The 20,396-nt window shown below is 48.5% G+C and overlaps 1 protein-coding gene across 12 annotated transcripts in view; it reads right to left on the bottom strand.

The window, feature by feature from the left end:
* OBSCN (obscurin, cytoskeletal calmodulin and titin-interacting RhoGEF) overlaps positions 1 to 20,396 on the bottom strand; it is a 3,169,051-nt gene that overhangs the window by 2,587,813 nt on the left and 560,842 nt on the right. For all 12 annotated transcript variants that reach the window (XM_069647058.1, XM_069647065.1, XM_069647061.1 and 9 more), the window contains exon 10: positions 3,185 to 3,460. In XM_069647058.1, the coding sequence (XP_069503159.1) occupies positions 3,185 to 3,460 (276 nt within the window). The remainder of the gene's footprint in view (positions 1 to 3,184; positions 3,461 to 20,396) is intronic.

The raw sequence follows: 20,396 nt of genomic DNA, 5'->3' as shown, positions 1-20,396 counted from the left end.
TGAGAAATTTTAATCTTTAGAGTTCTTGAAGGCCCCGATAGCAGCTAGATAAGTTCGGCAAGTATTCACCTGGACCTCGGAATGGGCCAGATACACAGAGAAAGATAACACATTGTCAAAGGTGCACGTGATGGGGTCTATGCCCTCCTCCTGCACCCAATGGCAGAATCACATCCATTTGCTTTTGTATTGCACGCGTGTGGAAGGTCTTCTGGCCTCCTGGATAATATCCCAATTGCTGGCTGAGAAGGGACAGCCTTCTCGGGTCTGGGTGCTTCACTGCCCCGTGTTGTTGGGTGAGGAAGCTCCTGAGGAAGACTTGAAGATGGACCAGCCCTTGAGATTTCAGCTGGAGGAGGTCAGAGAACCCTGTCCTCGATGGCCAGGGAGGGGTAATGAGAATTGGAGTGCATCTCACTGAGATCTGATACTTGCGGAGGGTGGGTCCTAGTGAGCAGGGTAGGGGGAGGAGAGGCATAGCATTTGCAGGCATCCCAGCAGAGTTGGAACGCATCTATCAGGAAACCCTGCCCCTCCCATGATGCAAAGAGGGGACACTTGGAGTTCTGTGGAGACGCAAACTGCCATCCAGCTTCTTGTTTAGCTGAGCATTGGCCCTAGGTTTCTCCTAGTCCTTCTTAGCTAAAGTGAGGACATCCTTCAGCAAAGGAATGCCTGAGCGGCAAGTAGCTCGAAGGTCCAAAACTTCTGCTATGACTCCTGGTTCTTGTGGTGACTGTTCAGGCTGCAGCACCCATAGGAATTCCACCAGGCCCTGAAGATGGTCATGAAAGGCCTTGACTGAAGCAGAAGCCTCCTCATCTTGTGCACCGTCTTCCCCAACATCCTGCAAAGGGGGTGGGGAGTCTGGGGTCTGTTGGCGAGGTACCTGGGGAACCTACCCTTGGTCAGCACTCTGCAGAGGCCAGAGGGAGCCTGCGACAAGGCCGGTGGCAACAGAGGGGGAGGAGGTGGAGGTGCAAGTACTGGAAGCAGAGCCACCAGAAGCTCGGGGACCGGAACCCCTGGAGGGAGAGGCGGGTGCCCCAGCGGAGGCAGCATCTAAGGGACCACCGCTTTAATAAGCTCCTTCAGGAAGCCCGCAATTTGCTGAGAGCAGATAAGAAGTAGGAAGATCTCAAAGAATCTGTCTTCACACACTGTGGGGCCAGAGCGCAAGGGAGCCCCGCCCTCAGATGCACCAGGCCTTCTGTCCGGGTCGGGATGCCTAGGAACCTGCGATGGGTACTCAAAGGGCTGGCTGGTATTGTCCTTGTGGAGACCAGTTACCGAAAGCCTGTGGGCCGGGACCAATACCTGAGCAATGAGGGCTGGATCCGCCCTGAGCAGCCCACTCTTCTGATGGAGAGGGAGATGCCATGACCCTGATTTCCTTGTCTAAAATGGCTGCTGAGGGAGCAGGATTTGTCGTGTAATTGTCTGACATTTTGTGAGCTGGGGCTACACCTTGGGAAGTAAAGCGCAACGGTCCAGGCTCCTCTGTGGAGTCTGACATCGCCAGGGTTTATGTGCCGACCCTGCAGTAATTGCTTTGACCTCAGAGAGGGCCCAGTAGACCGGGGGCCCTCAGTCGGTAGACTGGTAGCCAACTTGTCCCTAGTAGAAATGGTTCCATGTGTTAATATCCCTGCAAAAATATCACCATACAAAAATGTCACCATAATTTTGCGGCGATATTAAGCCATGGAACTTACGAGGATCCCCCCGCAACCCCAGTCCCATTTACCCCATAAACTATCCCCACCAATAATATTGCCTATGGCCGTAGCCCACGGCCATATATATGGCGATATTATTGATGGGGATAATATTACCTGATATCGTAGAAATGGCTAAGGAGGAAGCACCGGGAAGCCCTATGCCCTCAGCTGTGGAGCTGAGACTGGGCCACAGGCTTGCACCTGGAACCAGAGCCTGAAGGCCCCTCTCACTGCAGTGTGGAATTAGAGCTGGTCTGCCCCACAGTGGCAGGCCTGGGAGAGCCCATGGGTTCCTCGACGTGGGGGCCGGTAGACTTGACATCCTCAGGCCTTCCATCTGTCCTAGGGATCAGGCAACCCCTCCCAGCCGGTGAACCGGGAAGGAGTCTTCGGGCTGGGGTGCCTTGAAGAACTAGTGACTTACCTCTTAACTCTTGTGGTGGGAAGCCCCTGATATGAAGTGGCTTGGAGGTGAAGTGTGGAAGATCTCTCTCCAGCGAGACCGTCTATTTTTCAAGGACGGTGGAGACGGTAGTTGCACGCCACACATACGTCCCGGCAGTGATCCAACCCCAGACACCGTAGGCAGAGTGCATGGGGGTCCGATGCTGGAAAGGAAAAGTTGCACGATGCGCACCTCGTGAAGCCTCCTGTGACAGAAATGCGCCGGAGAAGGCAAGGCACTGAAGTGAGGGGAGATAATTGAAAAAGGAAAAATGGCGAAGCACGCGTAGCATAAAAAATAATGCCCACGCAAGCTGCCGGGTCTGACCCTGTCCGTGTGGAAAAAGGGTCTGGGGTGAGGCACCGGAGGGTGGGGCTACTGTGCGGTCACACGCCCAGGGCCACATCGGTGCCTGCTATACTAAGTTTAAAGGGAAAGCTCTCTTTTTTCGCTGCCAAAGGTTCCGGTACCATCCCCATGCCTGGGGACTCTCACAAGGATGGAAGAAAGGGGACGGCCAGTATGAGTATTATCACAGATTTGGTGACCTACGAACTGTATAACATTCTGCTAGATTCTGGTCTAACCAAAAGGCATCAAACTTTCTTTGAACTTTTTAAGAAAATGCTATCCAGAGACAGTGATATAAAATGTTCCTTGGATAATGTATGCCATGAATATCACCACCCTGATTCAGTCAGTCGCCTTACGGTAGGAGCTGGTAACAAATGTATTGATTAAAGGAAACATTATGGAATTGGTAGAAAGAGACTTACTCCAAAGCATGTTTGGGAAACACTTTCCATCTTTGGCGGAAAGGTGGAAGGCTAACCATATGTGTCCAAAAATAAGTAATAGAGACAATAGTGCAAAAGCATTTAGCTGCATAAGTTCACTTTTCCTTAATGGCTAGATTGGAGAGAATGTATATGAAATCAGAGGATCACAGGGTCAGCGAAATGTGTACCCAATGAATGAATGGCTCAAGGTTGGAAACCCTTTTCTTTGCTAATCTTACCTTTGACATGGAGACTGAAAGAGATTTCATCCCCTGGAATCTTAAACAAGTAGGTGTCTGTATCAGATGATTTGACGGCCTGTATCACTAGTCTGCGAGTGGTCCCCTCTTCCTCAATAGACACCTCTTTACTCTGCTTGATCTCCTGTCCTTTCTTGGACCATTTGCCCTGGATAGAGGACTGGGATACTTCGCAGGCAAGAACCACCTTCTCGCCAACAGTGGCAGTGAAGTCTGTTTTCGTAGAGGTCTTCTTTGTGAAAGTTGCTGCTTGCTCTAGGAGAAAGAAAAAAAACGGTTAGTTTCACCTTTGTTCTCAAACTTAGCCCGTTATCGTACAGAGATTTGCTACAATTAGGGATCTTTGATTTGCCAATCAATAAAACAAAAGAGGTATGCCATTATCTGGCACAATACTGCTAGCTTAAACCAGTACCCCCTTCCTTCAGCAGGGAAACAAAGCTTCAGGATTACAGGTAGTCTCGTGTGCTACTTTACAGCAATCAATGTTACTGAATTGCCACCATTGTGCTTAACAAAGCAGAAGGTCTCAAACCTACGTGCTAACCGGTTGGTGTTTTGCTATTGCTAAGAAAATAGTTCAGTGTGTTATGTTAAAAGGTAAAGCAAGGGGATTCCAAGATGGCCACCAAGAGGGGAGCACAGGTAATCTGTGTTCTTGCACCTCCTGGCACCCAATAAATTGAAGAAATTGTCATATTGACCTTCCCTCGCTGGGAGATGCTGTGCAGGGCAGAGGGAAGCTGAAAGCAGTGACCGGTGTGATCAGGGCAATGTATTGATATGCAGCAGCAGGGCCTGCATGCTCTCTGTCCCTGAGGTGACGGCAGAAGTGTGCTGAGCAGGCCAACTGGGGCGAAAGGCATGTGGCTAGCGGAGGAGCAGTGAGAAGGCGGCTGCCGGGTTGGCCCTACTGGGCAGTTTGTCACCTGGCGATGCAGAGAATAAGGAACAAAGAAGCCAGAACTGAAGACGTTCCTTGGGGGTGGAGGGGTGCGGACCACTTCAGGAGCCAGCCGGCTATGGTGAGGAGGATTGTAGCAGCCTAATACCACGCTGGGGACTGGGCTGGCCTCAGTGAGACAATGGGGAGTGAGCAGCACCTCCTCAAGGATGCCCCGGCAGGGCCAGCGGCGGTGGCCGGTATGCCCCAGCCAGCAGCAGCGACTCACTGCAAAGGGACTAGTAGAAGAAAGGGAGAAACGAGCGAACAGTGCCACAGCCTAACAAGGTGGGGAAAGCAGCAGCAGAGCAAATACCAGTGCGCTCTACCAGCGCTCCATTGTGGAACCACAGACCCTTGACATATTGTGTGCATACAGAGCTGGACAGTCGTGAGGGCCAGACTCCAAACACTGCCAGTCCTTGTGAGAGCTGGGTAGTCTGTGCACGCGGACCAGTCCTCCAAACGCTACCTGTCATTTTGAGAGCTGGGTCATCTGTGTGCGCGGGCCCAGCCCCACACTGGCGGCTGAGCTGGGACCCGGAGCAGAGGTATTGCGGGCCTGCTGATAGTCTGTGAGCAGGAAGGAACGCATCAGGGGAGAAGAGCCATCTCTGCACCCCAAGCAGGAGGCAGGTGAGGTGGTGTGTGGCCTGTGCTGTTGTGGGTCCCCTCGAGAGCGGGGGCCAGCAATCCATTTGCAAATCTTGTCAGAGGATTGCAGGCCAACTGCCGGAGAAGAGGGGTAGCCCGTAGCAGCGCCAGACTAAATGGGCATTCATAGGGGGAAGGCCCCGGACAGGACTAGGAGTAAGCCTTTGGGTGCCTACATTTCCCATGGCTGCAGATTAATAAGGGGTCCTACGGGAGGACCCCAGGAGATGAGTAAGGACACAAGAGGGCATGGTACACGTGGCTGACCCAAGAGAGAGAGGGTGAGTGCAACCCCGAAATCTGAGCAGCAAGAGGGATCGTCCCTCTGGGGCAGTTTTGGCATGTCACGGCAAAAGCAGAAGGAACCCAAGGTGGGGATCCCAAGCCCCAAACCGTCGAGGAAGCCACAGGATGGCACCCTTCTGAAGCTTTGCCGGAGACAGGGGAGCCGGGTCTGCCCGAGGGTCAAACTTCACTGAGTGGGGAAGAGTCCAGGGAGTCCCCAGGTAGGACGAAAGGACGAGCAATAATCAGCAAAATTCTCCAGCAGTGTTTTCAGGAATTTAGCATAAAGATGATGGATACATTACAATCCCTGCTGAGCCTGATCAGGACAGAACTCGCACAATCTCTCCAAGAGGTGAAGGGAGACATTGCTGAGCTAGGTAGAAAGAACGGATGCTGCAGAAACAGCCATTCAGGAACTGTTGGAGAACGCACGCACGACAGACACCCTGGTACAGAAATTGGCAAACGTCACCCAGAATCTGGAGATTCAAAGTGAGGATCTTGAAATTCGCTCCAGAAGATCCAACATAAGGATAAAGGGGCTACCGGGGGGTGTGGAGGATTGTGACCTGCAAGAAATGATGGAACAGGTTTTTGTAGACCTCCTGGAGTTAGAGACATTCAGGGAAGTTCCGCTCGATCGGGTCCATCGAGTTGGCCCAGAAAGAGGGAACCTGGCGCCAGGCCAAGAGATGTGGTAGTAGCACTCCAAAGATACGGCCAAAAGAGAACATACTAGCAAAGGCCAGGAAGAAAGGCCTGATCAAAGTCAAGAGCACTGAAATCCAACTGTATCAAGATATAGCTCAATCAACGCTGTTGAAGCAAAGCATGATGGGGCTGATGGTCAAGGCCCTGACACGGGCCAAAGTGAGGTATAAGTGGATTGTTCCCTTCGGCCTCCTATTCACATGGGAGGCCCGCCAACATTGTATCACTGCGTGAGAGGAAGAGCTGCAGCTCCGGAACTTGGAGGAGCATGGGAACGAACAGCGAGATCTTAGGCCGGCCTGTGCGACTGCCAAGAGAAAGTGGTGGGAATACAGGAGAGTTCTAGAGGCTGGTAACAAAAAAAGGGTCCCGACCGGCCCTGCCAGAGATGGGTCGGGTACCTTCCCTCGGCAGGGGAGTGAACCCGCTCCAGATCAGGGGTCGCCCATCTGCAGCAATAGGCTGAAGGGTAATGGTGTTGTGGGCCGATCTTGGCCAGGGCGGGGGAGCAATCGGTGTGGGCGACAAGAGGGGGGGAGGTGTAGAAGGGGTTCTAGGAATCAGAACTCAGTTATGGATCCTTGTAGATCCGCACAGTTTTTCTCCAGGTGGCTAGCGAGACTCAATTCCCATGGTTTATTACATGGTTGGGGGGTGAGTCTGACTGGACAAGTTAGGGCAAGGGCGAGGGGGCATTTGGGAGGACACGTGGGGCCGAGGGGGACATAAGGATACAGGCGAAGCCGGACGCCACGATGGCCATGGGGAATAACCAATTGTTCCAGCTGGTTACGTTCAACATTAGGGGGTTAAACTCCCCAGTCAAATGCAAGAAGGCAGACCACTTCCTGGGAAGGGAAGATCCCGAAATCATAACCCTACAAGAGACCTATATATCTAAAAGAGATAAGAACAAAGTGAGACTCAAGGGCTACCCCCATATAGTTTAATCCAATGCCCAGGGGGTTACGGTGGTATTCTCATAGCCTTTAAGGAATTAGCTGGGCTGTACATCGGGGCAACTGAAGTGGATAAGGAAGGCACATACACCTTTGCCCGCTTTCAATTGGACCGGGTACAATACATGCTGGTCTCCATATATGCCCCAAATACAGATCAAGATGGGTTCCTGCAGGGGGTGTTGCCAAAGTTGGAAAGATTTGCGGAAGGGCATGTAATATTGTCAGACAACTTCAGCATAGCATGGGACCCACTGGCGGATAGGAGTGCAAACATAATCTCGAATCAAGGGGCCCCAACAGCGAAATTAAAAGCAGAAGTGGCTCACCTAGCCCAGTGGGGGACCAAAGGGTTCACATTCTATTCCCAAGTACACCGGACCTTCTCTAGAATTGACTATATCTGGGTTTTTAATACAGGCTCGGGGTGGACTTAGGGGCTGTGGCTGTATCTGATCATGCCCCCCTAACAGTCAATATACACCAGGAAAGGATCAGGTCAAGGCTTTGGCAATGGACATTTTCGGATCAACTGCTAAACGATCGATGATATGGGAGGTGAAACGGGTTATGATCAGTGAGTTTTTCAAACAGGACCCAGGATGTTCAAGAGCATACGGTGTGGGATGTCTTTAAGGCAACCATGAGGGGCGAACATAGTGTGCAAAAGGCCCGGCTGGAAAAGCAGTTAGGGAGCCTTCAAGCTGCACTGGAAATGCAGTTACAAGGGGTGATTGATTGAATGGTAACGAACAAGGGGATGGTTCTTAGAAAGGAATTTAGAGGTAGTAAGGGACAGTTGGACCTACTCCAGACCAAGCGGGCCGCAAAATCCCTTCTGTGCATACAACAGTGTTACAATATAAAGGAGAATAAGGCTGATTGCATGCTTGCAAGGCAAGTCAGGAGGAAGGAGGCCTCAAGGGTAATTCTCCAAATTAACCCAGGGCAAGCGGTCCTCAGCTCCTCCTCGGAAGACATAATGCTGACCTTCACAGACTTTTATTCAACCCTATACGCTTCCGACTACCCAGGGTGGAAAATTAAGAAGCCTATCTCGTTACATTTCCACTAACATCCATTAAGCTAGGGGAAAGGGAGTTATTAGAAGGGGATATAACGCTAGATAAAGTACGAGTCGCGATTTTATCGCAACTGGTAAATAAAGCACTGGGGCCTGACGGTTTCCCGGCAAGCTTCTAGAGGCCATTTAAGGAGACATTAATCCTGGGAATGGTCTCCTTTGCAGCCTCAGGGTGCATAACCGAAACAATGGAGGAAGCAAAGGTGGTGCTCTTCCTTAAGCTTACCAAAGACAAAGCGCAATGAATAGACCGATAGCCCTAATTAACCTGGACGCGAAATTATTCACAAAAATATTAGCGACTACATTAGAAAAGATACTCCCCACTTTGGTCAACCCAGATCAGTCAGGCTTTGTCAAAGGGAGGCAAACATTTGACAATATACAACAGGTGTGCCATCTCATAGAGAAAGTCAATAAAACAGGCACTGGACACCGAGAAGGCTTTCGACAGGATTGAGTGGTCTTTCCTGATTCTCACAAAAAAAGGCCATGGGACTCAGTGTGAAATTTCTCTGTTTGGTGCAGGCCAACTACCAGATGCCCACAATGCGATTAGCCATCAATTGTCATGTATCTGGGAGGATAATAATTTATCGGGGCACCAAGCAGGGATGCCGCTGTCCCTGATTTTGTATGCGCTTTATCTAGAACCTTTACTGACGCATATGCAGGACTGCAGAGACATTAGAGGAATCCCATTCAGAGGCGATTAGCATAAAATAGTGGCTTTCACAGATTATACGCTGTTTACAATTACAATTACTATATGTATGTATATATGTAATTACTATAAAAGGGCGGAAAAGGGCCTTCGATACTTGGGATTGCAGGTCACGACCTCCTTAGATTCCTTATATCAGGCCAACTACACCCCGCTGCTGGCGTCGGTCAAACAATGGCTAGAGGAACGCAGATCTCTTTCGATATCCTGGTTAGGGAGGATAAATTTGCACCACACTCAAATTCGAGTTATATTTATTCTGTTTATCGCTTATCTTCTGAGTTATAACTCCATTGTTAAAAAAATATTTTTCTGGATCTTGCCTTCAAAGTTCCACACAATTTAGGGTTTATTTTTAATGTTGTTTTCCAAATAAACAATAACTTTTTTATTTGCGTCTTCTGGATTTTACAACTAATTGAAATTGTAGAATGTTAGACCTAGGCTAAAGCCAGTCAAAGCTGGCTAATAGACAGAGGTTACTCCTATCTGTTTAGGGGGAGGATTTTGGAGATCTACTTTTAATTATATATTCGTGAGCTCCATTCCCCTATCCATAAAAAATCCCTTATTTGGTGTTGGGATCGAAAACAGGGGGGGGGGTTTCTGATGTAGGGATCTTCCTGATCCGTATTGGTCTACTCAGATCACACAACAAGCCGACCGGTTTCAGTGGTATAGTGATAAGTGTAACCACTTTCTTCAGGGCTGGAGACTCGCACTGAATATGTGCGGTCAGATTACTTCTGGTTTTTTGCTGAAACTGAAGTTTTCAAAAATAGGAGGACACCCTAATAGAACTGAAACAACTCCCATCTATCAGGGTAAAAGGGTTGCGCTGGTATTTTCTGGTCCCGACACCAAACGTCTATCTTGTATACCAGTCACTGCTTGATTGCGCGTACACCTATATACTGCTTCATTGCAGCAACAGTCTCCGCTTGCCTAAGCCAAGGCTCCCAATCCAGGTTCAAAATTTGAGGAAATCCCTAGGGAGGATAAATGTCATCAAAATGGTAATTCTCCCCAGAGTGTTATATTACTTCCAAGCCCTACTGGTTGTACGTTGGCAAACATTCTTTAAGGCTATCCATAAGATGGTGGGAGCCTTTGTTTGGAAAGGGAAAAAGCCAAGGGTAGCATGGAAATATTAACGGAGGGATAGGGCCCCCTGAATTTGCATAAATATTTTCAAGAGGCGCAATTAAGGATAGTAAGGGAGTGGTTCTCGGGAGTGGAGACAAGGTGTGCAGAGGATGGGTAGGGCAGTGGTGGGTAGGCCTCTGAAGGAAGTTTTGTGGTGCCCAAATGGGGATAGACTGAGTAATATGTATTACAGCAAAATTACGTCCCTGATGGGGGATGTATGGGACTCCTTAGTTAAGCACATGGGCTTAACGACATTCACCTCCCCCTTGACACCTTTGTTTTGGAACCCCCAATTTAGACCAGGGGAAGAACGGGGAGCCTATACCCGATGGGAGGAGGCGTGGCGCCAGAAGCTAAGGGACATGGTGGAAGTTCAAGAGGTTAGGACTTTCCTTTAATGTAAGGAGCAGTTCAGGCTGGGGGAAGAGGAAAGGTTCAGATACACACAGCTAAGACATTGGCTGATGTCCCAGTGGGATAGACAAGCCCCGATTGGGGCGCTCACCCCCTTTGAAAAGTACGTGACGATCAACACTGGGGACCAGCATATGATATTGGCATTCTATAAGCTGTTCTCAGAGCCTCGGGTCTGCCCAGACTGGACCTATATGAAACAATAGGAGAAGGACCCAGGGGGACCAATATCAGAGAAGCAGTGTTGGAAACTGTGGAAAAGCATGCTGGCACTCACAAGGGCTCTGCAGATTCAGGAGATGTGGGTGAAGATTATGGTGCAACGGCACCTGACTCCAGAGAAACTGCATAGATGCTACCCGACGGTGTCAGGGACATGCTGGAGTGGCTGTTGGGGAGAAGGGCAACTGGGAGCAAATTTGGTTGGGATGCCCAGCTATTACACCCTTTTGGGTCAGTGTTAATGGGGCAATGAAGGTCATGTTTGGCCAGCACATCAATAGGGCTAATGCAGTGGCAATCATGGGTCTGGGGGACGTGCTTCAGAGGTTATCTACGAAGGCTCAACGTAAGGCCTTTATGTTTCTCAGTATAGTGGCACTTGTACTAATAGCTCAAAAGTGGAAGAAGCCGGAAGCCCCCCTCTGAGCATGAATGGACTGCAAGAATATGGCATTATGTATTCTTGGAATGGGTGACTTATGCGATTCAGGGCGTTCGGGGGAGGTTCAAAGACGATTGGTACCTGGTATTGGGTTATCTGCAGAAGGACTTTGGTATCAATTGGTGCCCTCAGAGACTTTGTGTAGTGAAACTGATTTGAGGTCATCGAACTGAAGTTAAAAGGGGGGGCGGGGAGGCGAGGCTGTGATATTGGGCCAACGAAGTGGGGCTGCTGTCGGGGAAGGTGCGTGTTGTGGTTTGAGGGAGTTGGGAGGGTGGGGTTGCAGGGTTTGCCTATTGTATAAAGCAGTATGGTGAGCAGGTTAGTGAGGGGTGTATAAAAACTAAAAGAAACATCTAGCAAGGTATAATGTAGCATGGCAATGCATGAAAAGGGTATGAAAACCATGAAAAATCATTAAAAGTCGTAGGAGCTCCTTTTACTCCAGAGTGTAATTTAGCGGCGGGGAGCCGTTACATGTAGACATACACGTAGGTGGCTCCCAGGCACTACATTTTATTCATTTGCACTGCAGCGGGCAAACGTGCAGGGCAAAACGTAGCATACACATGTGTACGCCACGCTGTCCCCTTTACATTTGAACTCTGCCGTGCAAATGAGTAGACAGTGCCTACCAGGCTCGCTTGGCAGGCAGCATTCACAATTACAATTAAACATTGCCTACCAGGCACGCATGACAGGAAGAGTTTTGAAAGGATCCCTATAGAGTCTGCCTGCTTTATGCTGGTGCATGAAGCTGCTGGGCTCCATAGGGATCCCCAGCATTTGCGCGAGCATGAAAATGCATGCCAGTGCAAATTCTGGGGCATTTTTATGGCACAGAGGAAGGAAGGTGGCTGCAATTGAAGTTTTGTTCCACCTCTCCTCTCTGCCATTCAAATTGATGAAAATGGGGTGCACTGTGAATTGAAATCGTAAAAGTCCTGCAGGACTTTTACACTTTGAATTCATGGTACAACGGGCCGCCAAAATGACACTCATACTACTGGCCTGGTTGTGAATTTAAAACAACCCTGGTATGGAAACGGAAGAACAATTTTACTGTATAAGCAAACGTGAAGCTGGAGTTCACATGGTATCATTGAATCAGGAATCGGCAAGAAATTGACAGATTGGATTAGCTGGTGCTCCTCTTCTGCTATCATAGTCTATTATATTTCATCAACATTCTACAATGGCATTGCCAAAGCTGTGCTCAGTCAATGGAATTTTCCAGGATCAAAAAGGTACATTTTGGAGGACCTGTCAAGCATGCAAATATATGCAGCACTCACCCATCTTGAAACACAGTAAGATGCGACAATTGTCCCACAATTATACCATTTGTCAAGATGGTTAGTCAGTAGTCAAACTCCAAGCTTCCATAATTCACTTCAGCATTACTCCATACCAGGCAACATTTGATCCCTATTGGGTTGAATTTAGCAGACATTTGAGCTGCCTTGAAGCAAACAATGAGACATGCTTAAGTGAATGTACCACTACAGTAAGCATATTGATAGGATAGGAGTAAGGAAAGATTGAACACTAATATAAAGTGACAAAGGGGTCTCTTGTATTGAAGGAGATGCGATTCTCAACATGAGCGTTCAGCTGCAACCAAGGAGGGTAGGTTTGGAGAGGTGTTTTGCTAGGACACACGTCTAGTGCATAAGCTATCCCTGAACATCTCCCTAACAGCGATTCCATAACAGCAAACTAAGGTCATTACTAGGAAAAAAAAAAACAAGCATTATGCATCAAAGGATTCTTCCCAACACAATTCTTGACATCACAGGGCTTATAACATGTCAATCCTAATGGGAGCAGTTTAGGATACCTTTAATAATGCAAATGTCTTCATCCCTTCCTTTAAGAAAATAAAAAAATCGCTAGCAGTCAAGCGCTAACAGAGGAGGCGGTGGTAGAGCCACAGATTAAAGGAAAGGCGAGTAAGAGCAGCTTAAGTAAGCTAAGCGAGTGAAGGCAAGCACTCCAGATAGAGTACATATTTGGCAGGCCAGTGGGTTTTGAAGCAGGTGCATGTGTTACAGCGAGTAGGAGGTTAGGACTGTTAGGCAGAAACCTGTGCAGTTCCCTTGGGGAACACTGCAAAAGATTTAAGACTACAGGTATAGCAGTAAACCCACTTGGTAGCAGTCCGCACCACCCAGATTTACCTGGTAGCTGTGGCTGAGCAGTCAGACTCCCCTCAAGAAGAGTTAGGCAGTATGCAAAGTATACACAATAGGTACTCAAAATACAATAGCACAAGCAAACACTGACCAGAGCTTGGTTTCAAAAGTATATAGTTATTTATTTATTACACACATAAGTTGAAATCACTCTAGCAAAATATAGTAAAAACACTTCAAACACAGTTATAATGAAAGCAGTTTCAACCCTTACTCCTATCTAGCCAACTCTAAGTTAACACCACATAATTAAAACAGAGGTGAGCGCTTAACGTTAGATGACACTCTAGTAGGTTCAAGGAAGGGATAAAAAAAAGAAACAGAAATGGGTTAAACACACCACTCTAAGGTCCAGAACACTTGCAATAGGCTCAAAGAAGCACAAAGTCACAGGTGAGCAAAAGTCACTAGGCAGGGCCCACTCTTAGAGTAGCCGGAGCGAAAATGTGCCCAAGATCACACTGTTATTAGGGATTCAAAGTCTTGCAAAGAGTTAGAAAGAGTTTAGAGTGGCTTAGAAAGTTTAGCCAGGGTGTTCCAGGCACTCCCAGGTTCGAAAGCCGGGGGCTAAATCTACCCCGTACAGTCGGTGGCAAGGGAAGCCAGGCGGAACACGGTACCTTAAGCGGAAAGGGTCCTCCAGCGGTGGCAGTTGTTCCAGGCAGTGGCAGCAAGGCTCGACGTCGGTCAGGGGAGAAGAAGTTCTCGCTGAAGAGCAGAAGAAGAAGGTCGTTGCACTGCCCGGGAAGAAACCAACCGCGGAGTCCTCCGGTTAAAGGGTTGTACCGACTTTCGCGGTTAGGGGTAAAAATGCGGTATTCCGGTTGCCGGGGTGCTTGGCACGGGCAAGGCGGCCACGAGATACCTCGAGAAGCGAAAAGAAGGTGAAAACTGGCTGTCCCCACCAGTCAAGGGAAGGAGCCACTCCGTTAAGAGTTCTCCTCGGTCGTCGGGAAAAGTGGTGAGACGGTTCAGCAGGGCTCCACCGGGTGGTGTCGTCGAAGCAGGTCGGCTCAGCTCTTCCCTCGTCGGATTCTTGGTCCTGTGGCGACTTCTGAAGTTCCAGTCCCCAAAGCCCTGCTTTTATGCAGCAAACCCCCATTCACCCAGCCTAGCTGTCACTCAAACATGCTAAGTGGTGAGCCGGCCGGCTCACCACTTGGGCCAATCAGGACGGAGTGCGACTTGAGTTACCAAGGTAACTCAGTCCAGGGTGCCTAAATCCCCCTCCACCCCTCCTAAGTACCCCAGACAGAGTGGCACCACTTTGGAGGGCTTCTGTGGAGAAGCCCGCCAAAAGTGGAACAAAGGGCTCCACTTTGGGTCAGAGTTACAGAGGCGAACGCCAACGCCATTTTAGAATCAAGTTTTGGCAAAAAGTCCCAACCGGAGTTATAATAATAAATATATAAACCGGCGGTATGTTTAAGGCTACCGTAAATAAATAATTAAATGTGTTAGCCTAAAACAATGGGAAATCCCATAGGGAAATATTCGCGGTCGAATATAAAAAGTAGTTTCCACTGCCACCAGCCAAAACTCGATCAGGGGGGACGGAGACGTGCCCCCTCGACTAACAGACCCTGGGGCAATCGAATTGCCCCAGCCAGTACGTCCACAATATGATGGTTTGTACTGGTTCTGTTCAGGATTCAAGACTAGCAAAGTCTTTGGTGACTTTACATGCCCTGGGAGACAGTAGTCAGTCCCAGGGTATGGAGTCTATGTTGGGGAGTCCCTAGGACACCCCTGGGTCACGGCACAGAGGGTGCTGTGTAACCCACATCACAAAAATACATGAGGCCCTATGGAGTAAAAGACCCCATAGCCCATTCAACACAAGGTTTAACCAAGAAAACACACTTCAACATGTCCAAGAGTGAGGGTAAAAGAGTCTCACTCTTGGCAGGAGAAAAAAAGAAACCCCAGAAATCCAGCAAAAGCTGCTGGGGGACTCACTAGGTAGGGAAATTCAGCCTAAACAGAGAATTCTCCCTAACACTCGCCCCCCCCAGACTAAGGGACAGGAGGATTTAATCCACTCCTGGATGAACCTCATACCTCTAGTCGATGATATACATCCTAGAGAGTCCATCAGCATTTTGATGGTGACACCCTGACCTGTGCTTAAGGGAGAACTCAAAGGTTTTCTTTTGCAAGCTAAAGGACCTACAAACCCTTTGAGGAACATCAGTCTTTTTGTTATAGGGGATCTGGTTGACCAGTCCCTCAGAAGTTGGTACAACTTCTGAACCCATGTTAGGCTTTTTGAAGGGGTCCTTATAAAGGATTCCCTTAGATCTAGAGGGGCCTCCAAGGTTCCTCACCACCTCTCTTGTGGGAGCAGGTTGGGTCTTAGGCCTCTTGGTTGGAGGGGTTGGGGTTAGGCAATGCACCTGCTTCCCCTTCCTCTTAGATCTACCCTTACCTATTTTAGGAGTTTCCCCCCTAATATTAGGAGTTGAGTTGGGGTCTTCAGTAGAAGGTCCAACAGTCTGAAGGTTTTTGGCCTTAGACTTTTCCTTTCTGGTTTTCCACCAGCACTGAGAATTACCAGTTCTCTCAGGTCCAGATAGGGGCCTAGTGGGTCTATCCACCTCTTCCTCAGAAGCAGGGGGAGTCAGAGACTCTGAGACTAGGGGAACAATGATGGAGCTTGGTTGGGGCGCCCATGTTCCTAGCATACTATCCTGAAATGTGCCTGGGTTAGAGGTCAACTTACTAACACCAGGGCTTGTAGTGGGGTTCTCAGTAGAGGGTCCCACAGGCTTAGAAGGGTCCTTCAAGGTAGCCTTTCTAGCCAATTTGGTTAAGTTCTGCTTCTCCATACTGGGAGGCCTGGGGGTATGTGACACTACTCCTAGAGTTCTTAGGTCATTCCCTAACAGGACCTTCAGAGGTACCTCAGCCTGAACACTGACAGGGATCCTTACTGTCATGTTGTTACATTGAATGAGGGCTGGTAGAATAGGAACCATTTGGACAGGGCCTCCAGACATCTTAGTGGGACCTTTGGGTGCTTTGGCCACATCCTCAGGTTGAAAGAAGCTTTCATCCACTACTGTTCTGCTGGCCCCAGTGTCTCTCCTGGCAGGAGTATCCTGGCCATTGACAAGAACACTGTCCACATAATACACCTTAGAGTTAACAGGTAGGGAGTTATACACAACCCTATTCTGGGGACTAACCAGACCCATAGGCTCTAAGTTTACAGTTGCTTGAAGACCCAAGGGTTCTTCAGCAAAGAGTGGGCACTAGCCATCTGTACTTCATCCTCAGGAGTGAAGGCTAAGGAGACTGTGCTGATCCCTGCAGGTTTACCCTTGCACTTGGGATCTCCTTTGATATGGTCAGTACCCTGACAGACATAGCATTGTCCAAATGCTCTCTGGAAGGGTGGCTTGTTCTGACCTCCTTCTGGCTTGTGGCCAGAAGGTACAGTAGCCTGACTAGGTTTCCCATGTGGCTTACCCTGGTTATTTTGTGGTTTGGGGCCCTCTTTGGTATGGGGGGTATTAGAATTCTCTTTGGAGTCCTTTTTAGGCTGTTTCTCCCCATCCCTCTTCTGAGTTACCCCAGAGTCCTTGTGAGTGGCCCTGTTGGCAACCCACAAGTCAGCAGCCCTAGCTAGTTTCCGGGAATCTAATTCCTTGGAATCAGCCAAGTGTTGTCTGAGCTCAGGAGAGCAGGCATCATAAATAGTCTCCAACATAAACAAATTCTTCATACCTTCATAAGTGTTCACCTTGTAACCCTTAATCCATCCCTCTAAGTTTTTCAAACATTCACTCACCCAGGTAGCCCAAGGGGTACCATCATGCTTTTTGAGGCTCCTAAACCTCTTAAGATACTGGGAAGGGGTCTTCCCAAACCTAGCTATCAAAGCTAGTTTCACACATTCATAGTCCTTCCTATCCTCCTCCCCCATCTCCATTACCACATCAGTTGCAACAGGGGGAAGCCTAGAGAACAACCAGGTGAGGAAGTCATTTCCTGTGATGTTCTGGAGCCCATGATTATATTCAAACAGAGACAACCAATCCAACACATCCAACTTAGGCTCATACATACCAATCAATTCTTTAGGCATCCGGGGTCTTTTAGGACTGGAACTTCTAGAGGAGCCAGAGAGAGAAACATTCTCAACAGATAATTTCTTCATTTCTAAGTCATACTTGAGCTCCATTTCCCTTAGCCTTAGTTCTTTGTCAGTTTGAGCATTAAGTTTCTTATACTCCAATTGTAGCTTCATTTTCTCCAGTTCAAAGTACTGAGGACTAAATGTGGGACCTGGTAAAGGTCCAGTAGGTACAGCAGGTAGAGCAGGCAGAGGCCTAGGGGGGACAGTTACAACAGCCTCACCCTCCTCTTCTGACTCTTCCTCAGAATCATCAACATTTTGCTCCATGTTAACTTCAATACTGTCATCTACAGTTGCTGGAGTGGTAGGTTCCTCTGAACCATCACCCAGACTTTGGTTAGCTAACAATCTTTCAATCAGCTCCATTTTCTTGCCCTTAGTCAGGAGATCCTTATGTTTACAGAGCACTCTTAAACAATCAGCAGTTTTGGCTGCAAGGGACTCTTGACTATAGCTTTCTATAACTGACATGTTAGAGGATTACTTTTACAGTGCTAAGCTTTGTGGTTAGTTGCACTAAGGTATCTAAAGCACAATAAAATGTATACTCAATACAAATCCCACCGCTGTACACCAGTGTTAGGCAGAAACCTGTGCAGTTCCCTTGGGGAACACTGCAAAAGATTTAAGACTACAGGTATAGCAGTAAACCCACTTGGTAGCAGTCCGCACCACCCAGATTTACCTGGTAGCTGTGGCTGAGCAGTCAGACTCCCCTCAAGAAGAGTTAGGCAGTATGCAAAGTATACACAATAGGTACTCAAAATACAATAGCACAAGCAAACACTGACCAGAGCTTGGTTTCAAAAGTATATAGTTATTTATTTATTACACACATAAGTTGAAATCACTCTAGCAAAATATAGTAAAAACACTTCAAACACAGTTATAATGAAAGCAGTTTCAACCCTTACTCCTATCTAGCCAACTCTAAGTTAACACCACATAATTAAAACAGAGGTGAGCGCTTAACGTTAGATGACACTCTAGTAGGTTCAAGGAAGGGATAAAAAAAGAAACAGAAATGGGTTAAACACACCACTCTAAGGTCCAGAACACTTGCAATAGGCTCAAAGAAGCACAAAGTCACAGGTGAGCAAAAGTCACTAGGCAGGGCCCACTCTTAGAGTAGCCGGAGCGAAAATGTGCCCAAGATCACACTGTTATTAGGGATTCAAAGTCTTGCAAAGAGTTAGAAAGAGTTTAGAGTGGCTTAGAAAGTTTAGCCAGGGTGTTCCAGGCACTCCCAGGTTCGAAAGCCGGGGGCTAAATCTACCCCGTACAGTCGGTGGCAAGGGAAGCCAGGCGGAACACGGTACCTTAAGCGGAAAGGGTCCTCCAGCGGTGGCAGTTGTTCCAGGCAGTGGCAGCAAGGCTCGACGTCGGTCAGGGGAGAAGAAGTTCTCGCTGAAGAGCAGAAGAAGAAGGTCGTTGCACTGCCCGGGAAGAAACCAACCGCGGAGTCCTCCGGTTAAAGGGTTGTACCGACTTTCGCGGTTAGGGGTAAAAATGCGGTATTCCGGTTGCCGGGGTGCTTGGCACGGGCAAGGCGGCCACGAGATACCTCGAGAAGCGAAAAGAAGGTGAAAACTGGTTGTCCCCACCAGTCAAGGGAAGGAGCCACTCCGTTAAGAGTTCTCCTCGGTCGTCGGGAAAAGTGGTGAGACGGTTCAGCAGGGCTCCACCGGCTGGTGTCGTCGAAGCAGGTCGGCTCAGCTCTTCCCTCGTCGGATTCTTGGTCCTGTGGCGACTTCTGAAGTTCCAGTCCCCAAAGCCCTGCTTTTATGCAGCAAACCCCCATTCACCCAGCCTAGCTGTCACTCAAACATGCTAAGTGGTGAGCCGGCCGGCTCACCACTTGGGCCAATCAGGACGGAGTGCGACTTGAGTTACCAAGGTAACTCAGTCCAGGGTGCCTAAATCCCCCTCCACCCCTCCTAAGTACCCCAGACAGAGTGGCACCACTTTGGAGGGCTTCTGTGGAGAAGCCCGCCAAAAGTGGAACAAAGGGCTCCACTTTGGGTCAGAGTTACAGAGGCGAACGCCAACGCCATTTTAGAATCAAGTTTTGGCAAAAAGTCCCAACCGGAGTTATAATAATAAATATATAAACCGGCGGTATGTTTAAGGCTACCGTAAATAAATAATTAAATGTGTTAGCCTAAAACAATGGGAAATCCCATAGGGAAATATTCGCGGTCGAATATAAAAAGTAGTTTCCACTGCCACCAGCCAAAACTCGATCAGGGGGGACGGAGACGTGCCCCCTCGACTAACAGACCCTGGGGCAATCGAATTGCCCCAGCCAGTACGTCCACAATATGATGGTTTGTACTGGTTCTGTTCAGGATTCAAGACTAGCAAAGTCTTTGGTGACTTTACATGCACTGGGAGACAGTAGTCAGTCCCAGGGTATGGAGTCTATGTTGGGGAGTCCCTAGGACACCCCTGGGTCACGGCACAGAGGGTGCTGTGTAACCCACATCACAAAAATACATGAGGCCCTATGGAGTAAAAGACCCCATAGCCCATTCAACACAAGGTTTAACCAAGAAAACACACTTCAACATGTCCAAGAGTGAGGGTAAAAGAGTCTCACTCTTGGCAGGAGAAAAAAAGAAACCCCAGAAATCCAGCAAAAGCTGCTGGGGGACTCACTAGGTAGGGAAATTCAGCCTAAACAGAGAATTCTCCCTAACAAGGACAAGTACTAACACAAGAGCAGAGGTTAGGATGGAGTAGAAGAGAGGCAGCGAGTGTGGGAACAGTAGCCAGAAAGGGAAGTTCGGTGTCGGTCCGAACTCCCTTAAGCTAGAAGACACGCCCCCTGTCACAGCCTACCAGCCAAAGACAAGCAGGAGGTCATGGGGCTTAGGCTTGGTGGCCTTTAAACTCATCCCAGTGGTTATCCAGATTTGGATATCAGCGACATTTGAAACTTGGAATCAAATCACACTAAGAAGTCATGTAAGGGGAAGACAACAACTGCAGGGCGTTGAAAAGATGGACAGGAGAGATTTAAAACCAAGCAAGAATTTGACTCATATTCCCTGAGGCTTGCTGCGAAAGGGCAAATATATTTTTGGACTTTTGAAATGTAAGACTTTTCTTTGATTTATTGATTGAACAGTAATGGGAAGACTTTTGCTTTGGAGTGTTTTTACTAAAACACAAGAAGAGAATGTGGGCTTGCCCGTATCAGAGGAAGAGCTGTCCTGACCGTTATTTACACTTATATTATTCACCATGTTTATAATTTGTTCCC

The sequence above is a fragment of the Ambystoma mexicanum genome, chromosome 2q (assembly GCF_040938575.1).
Source record: "Ambystoma mexicanum isolate Mex_15411 chromosome 2q, UKY_AmexF1_1, whole genome shotgun sequence".
NCBI lineage: Eukaryota > Metazoa > Chordata > Amphibia > Caudata > Ambystomatidae > Ambystoma > Ambystoma mexicanum.
Note: the sequence above shows the minus strand (reverse complement) of the source record. Positions and strands in the feature narration are given on the sequence as shown.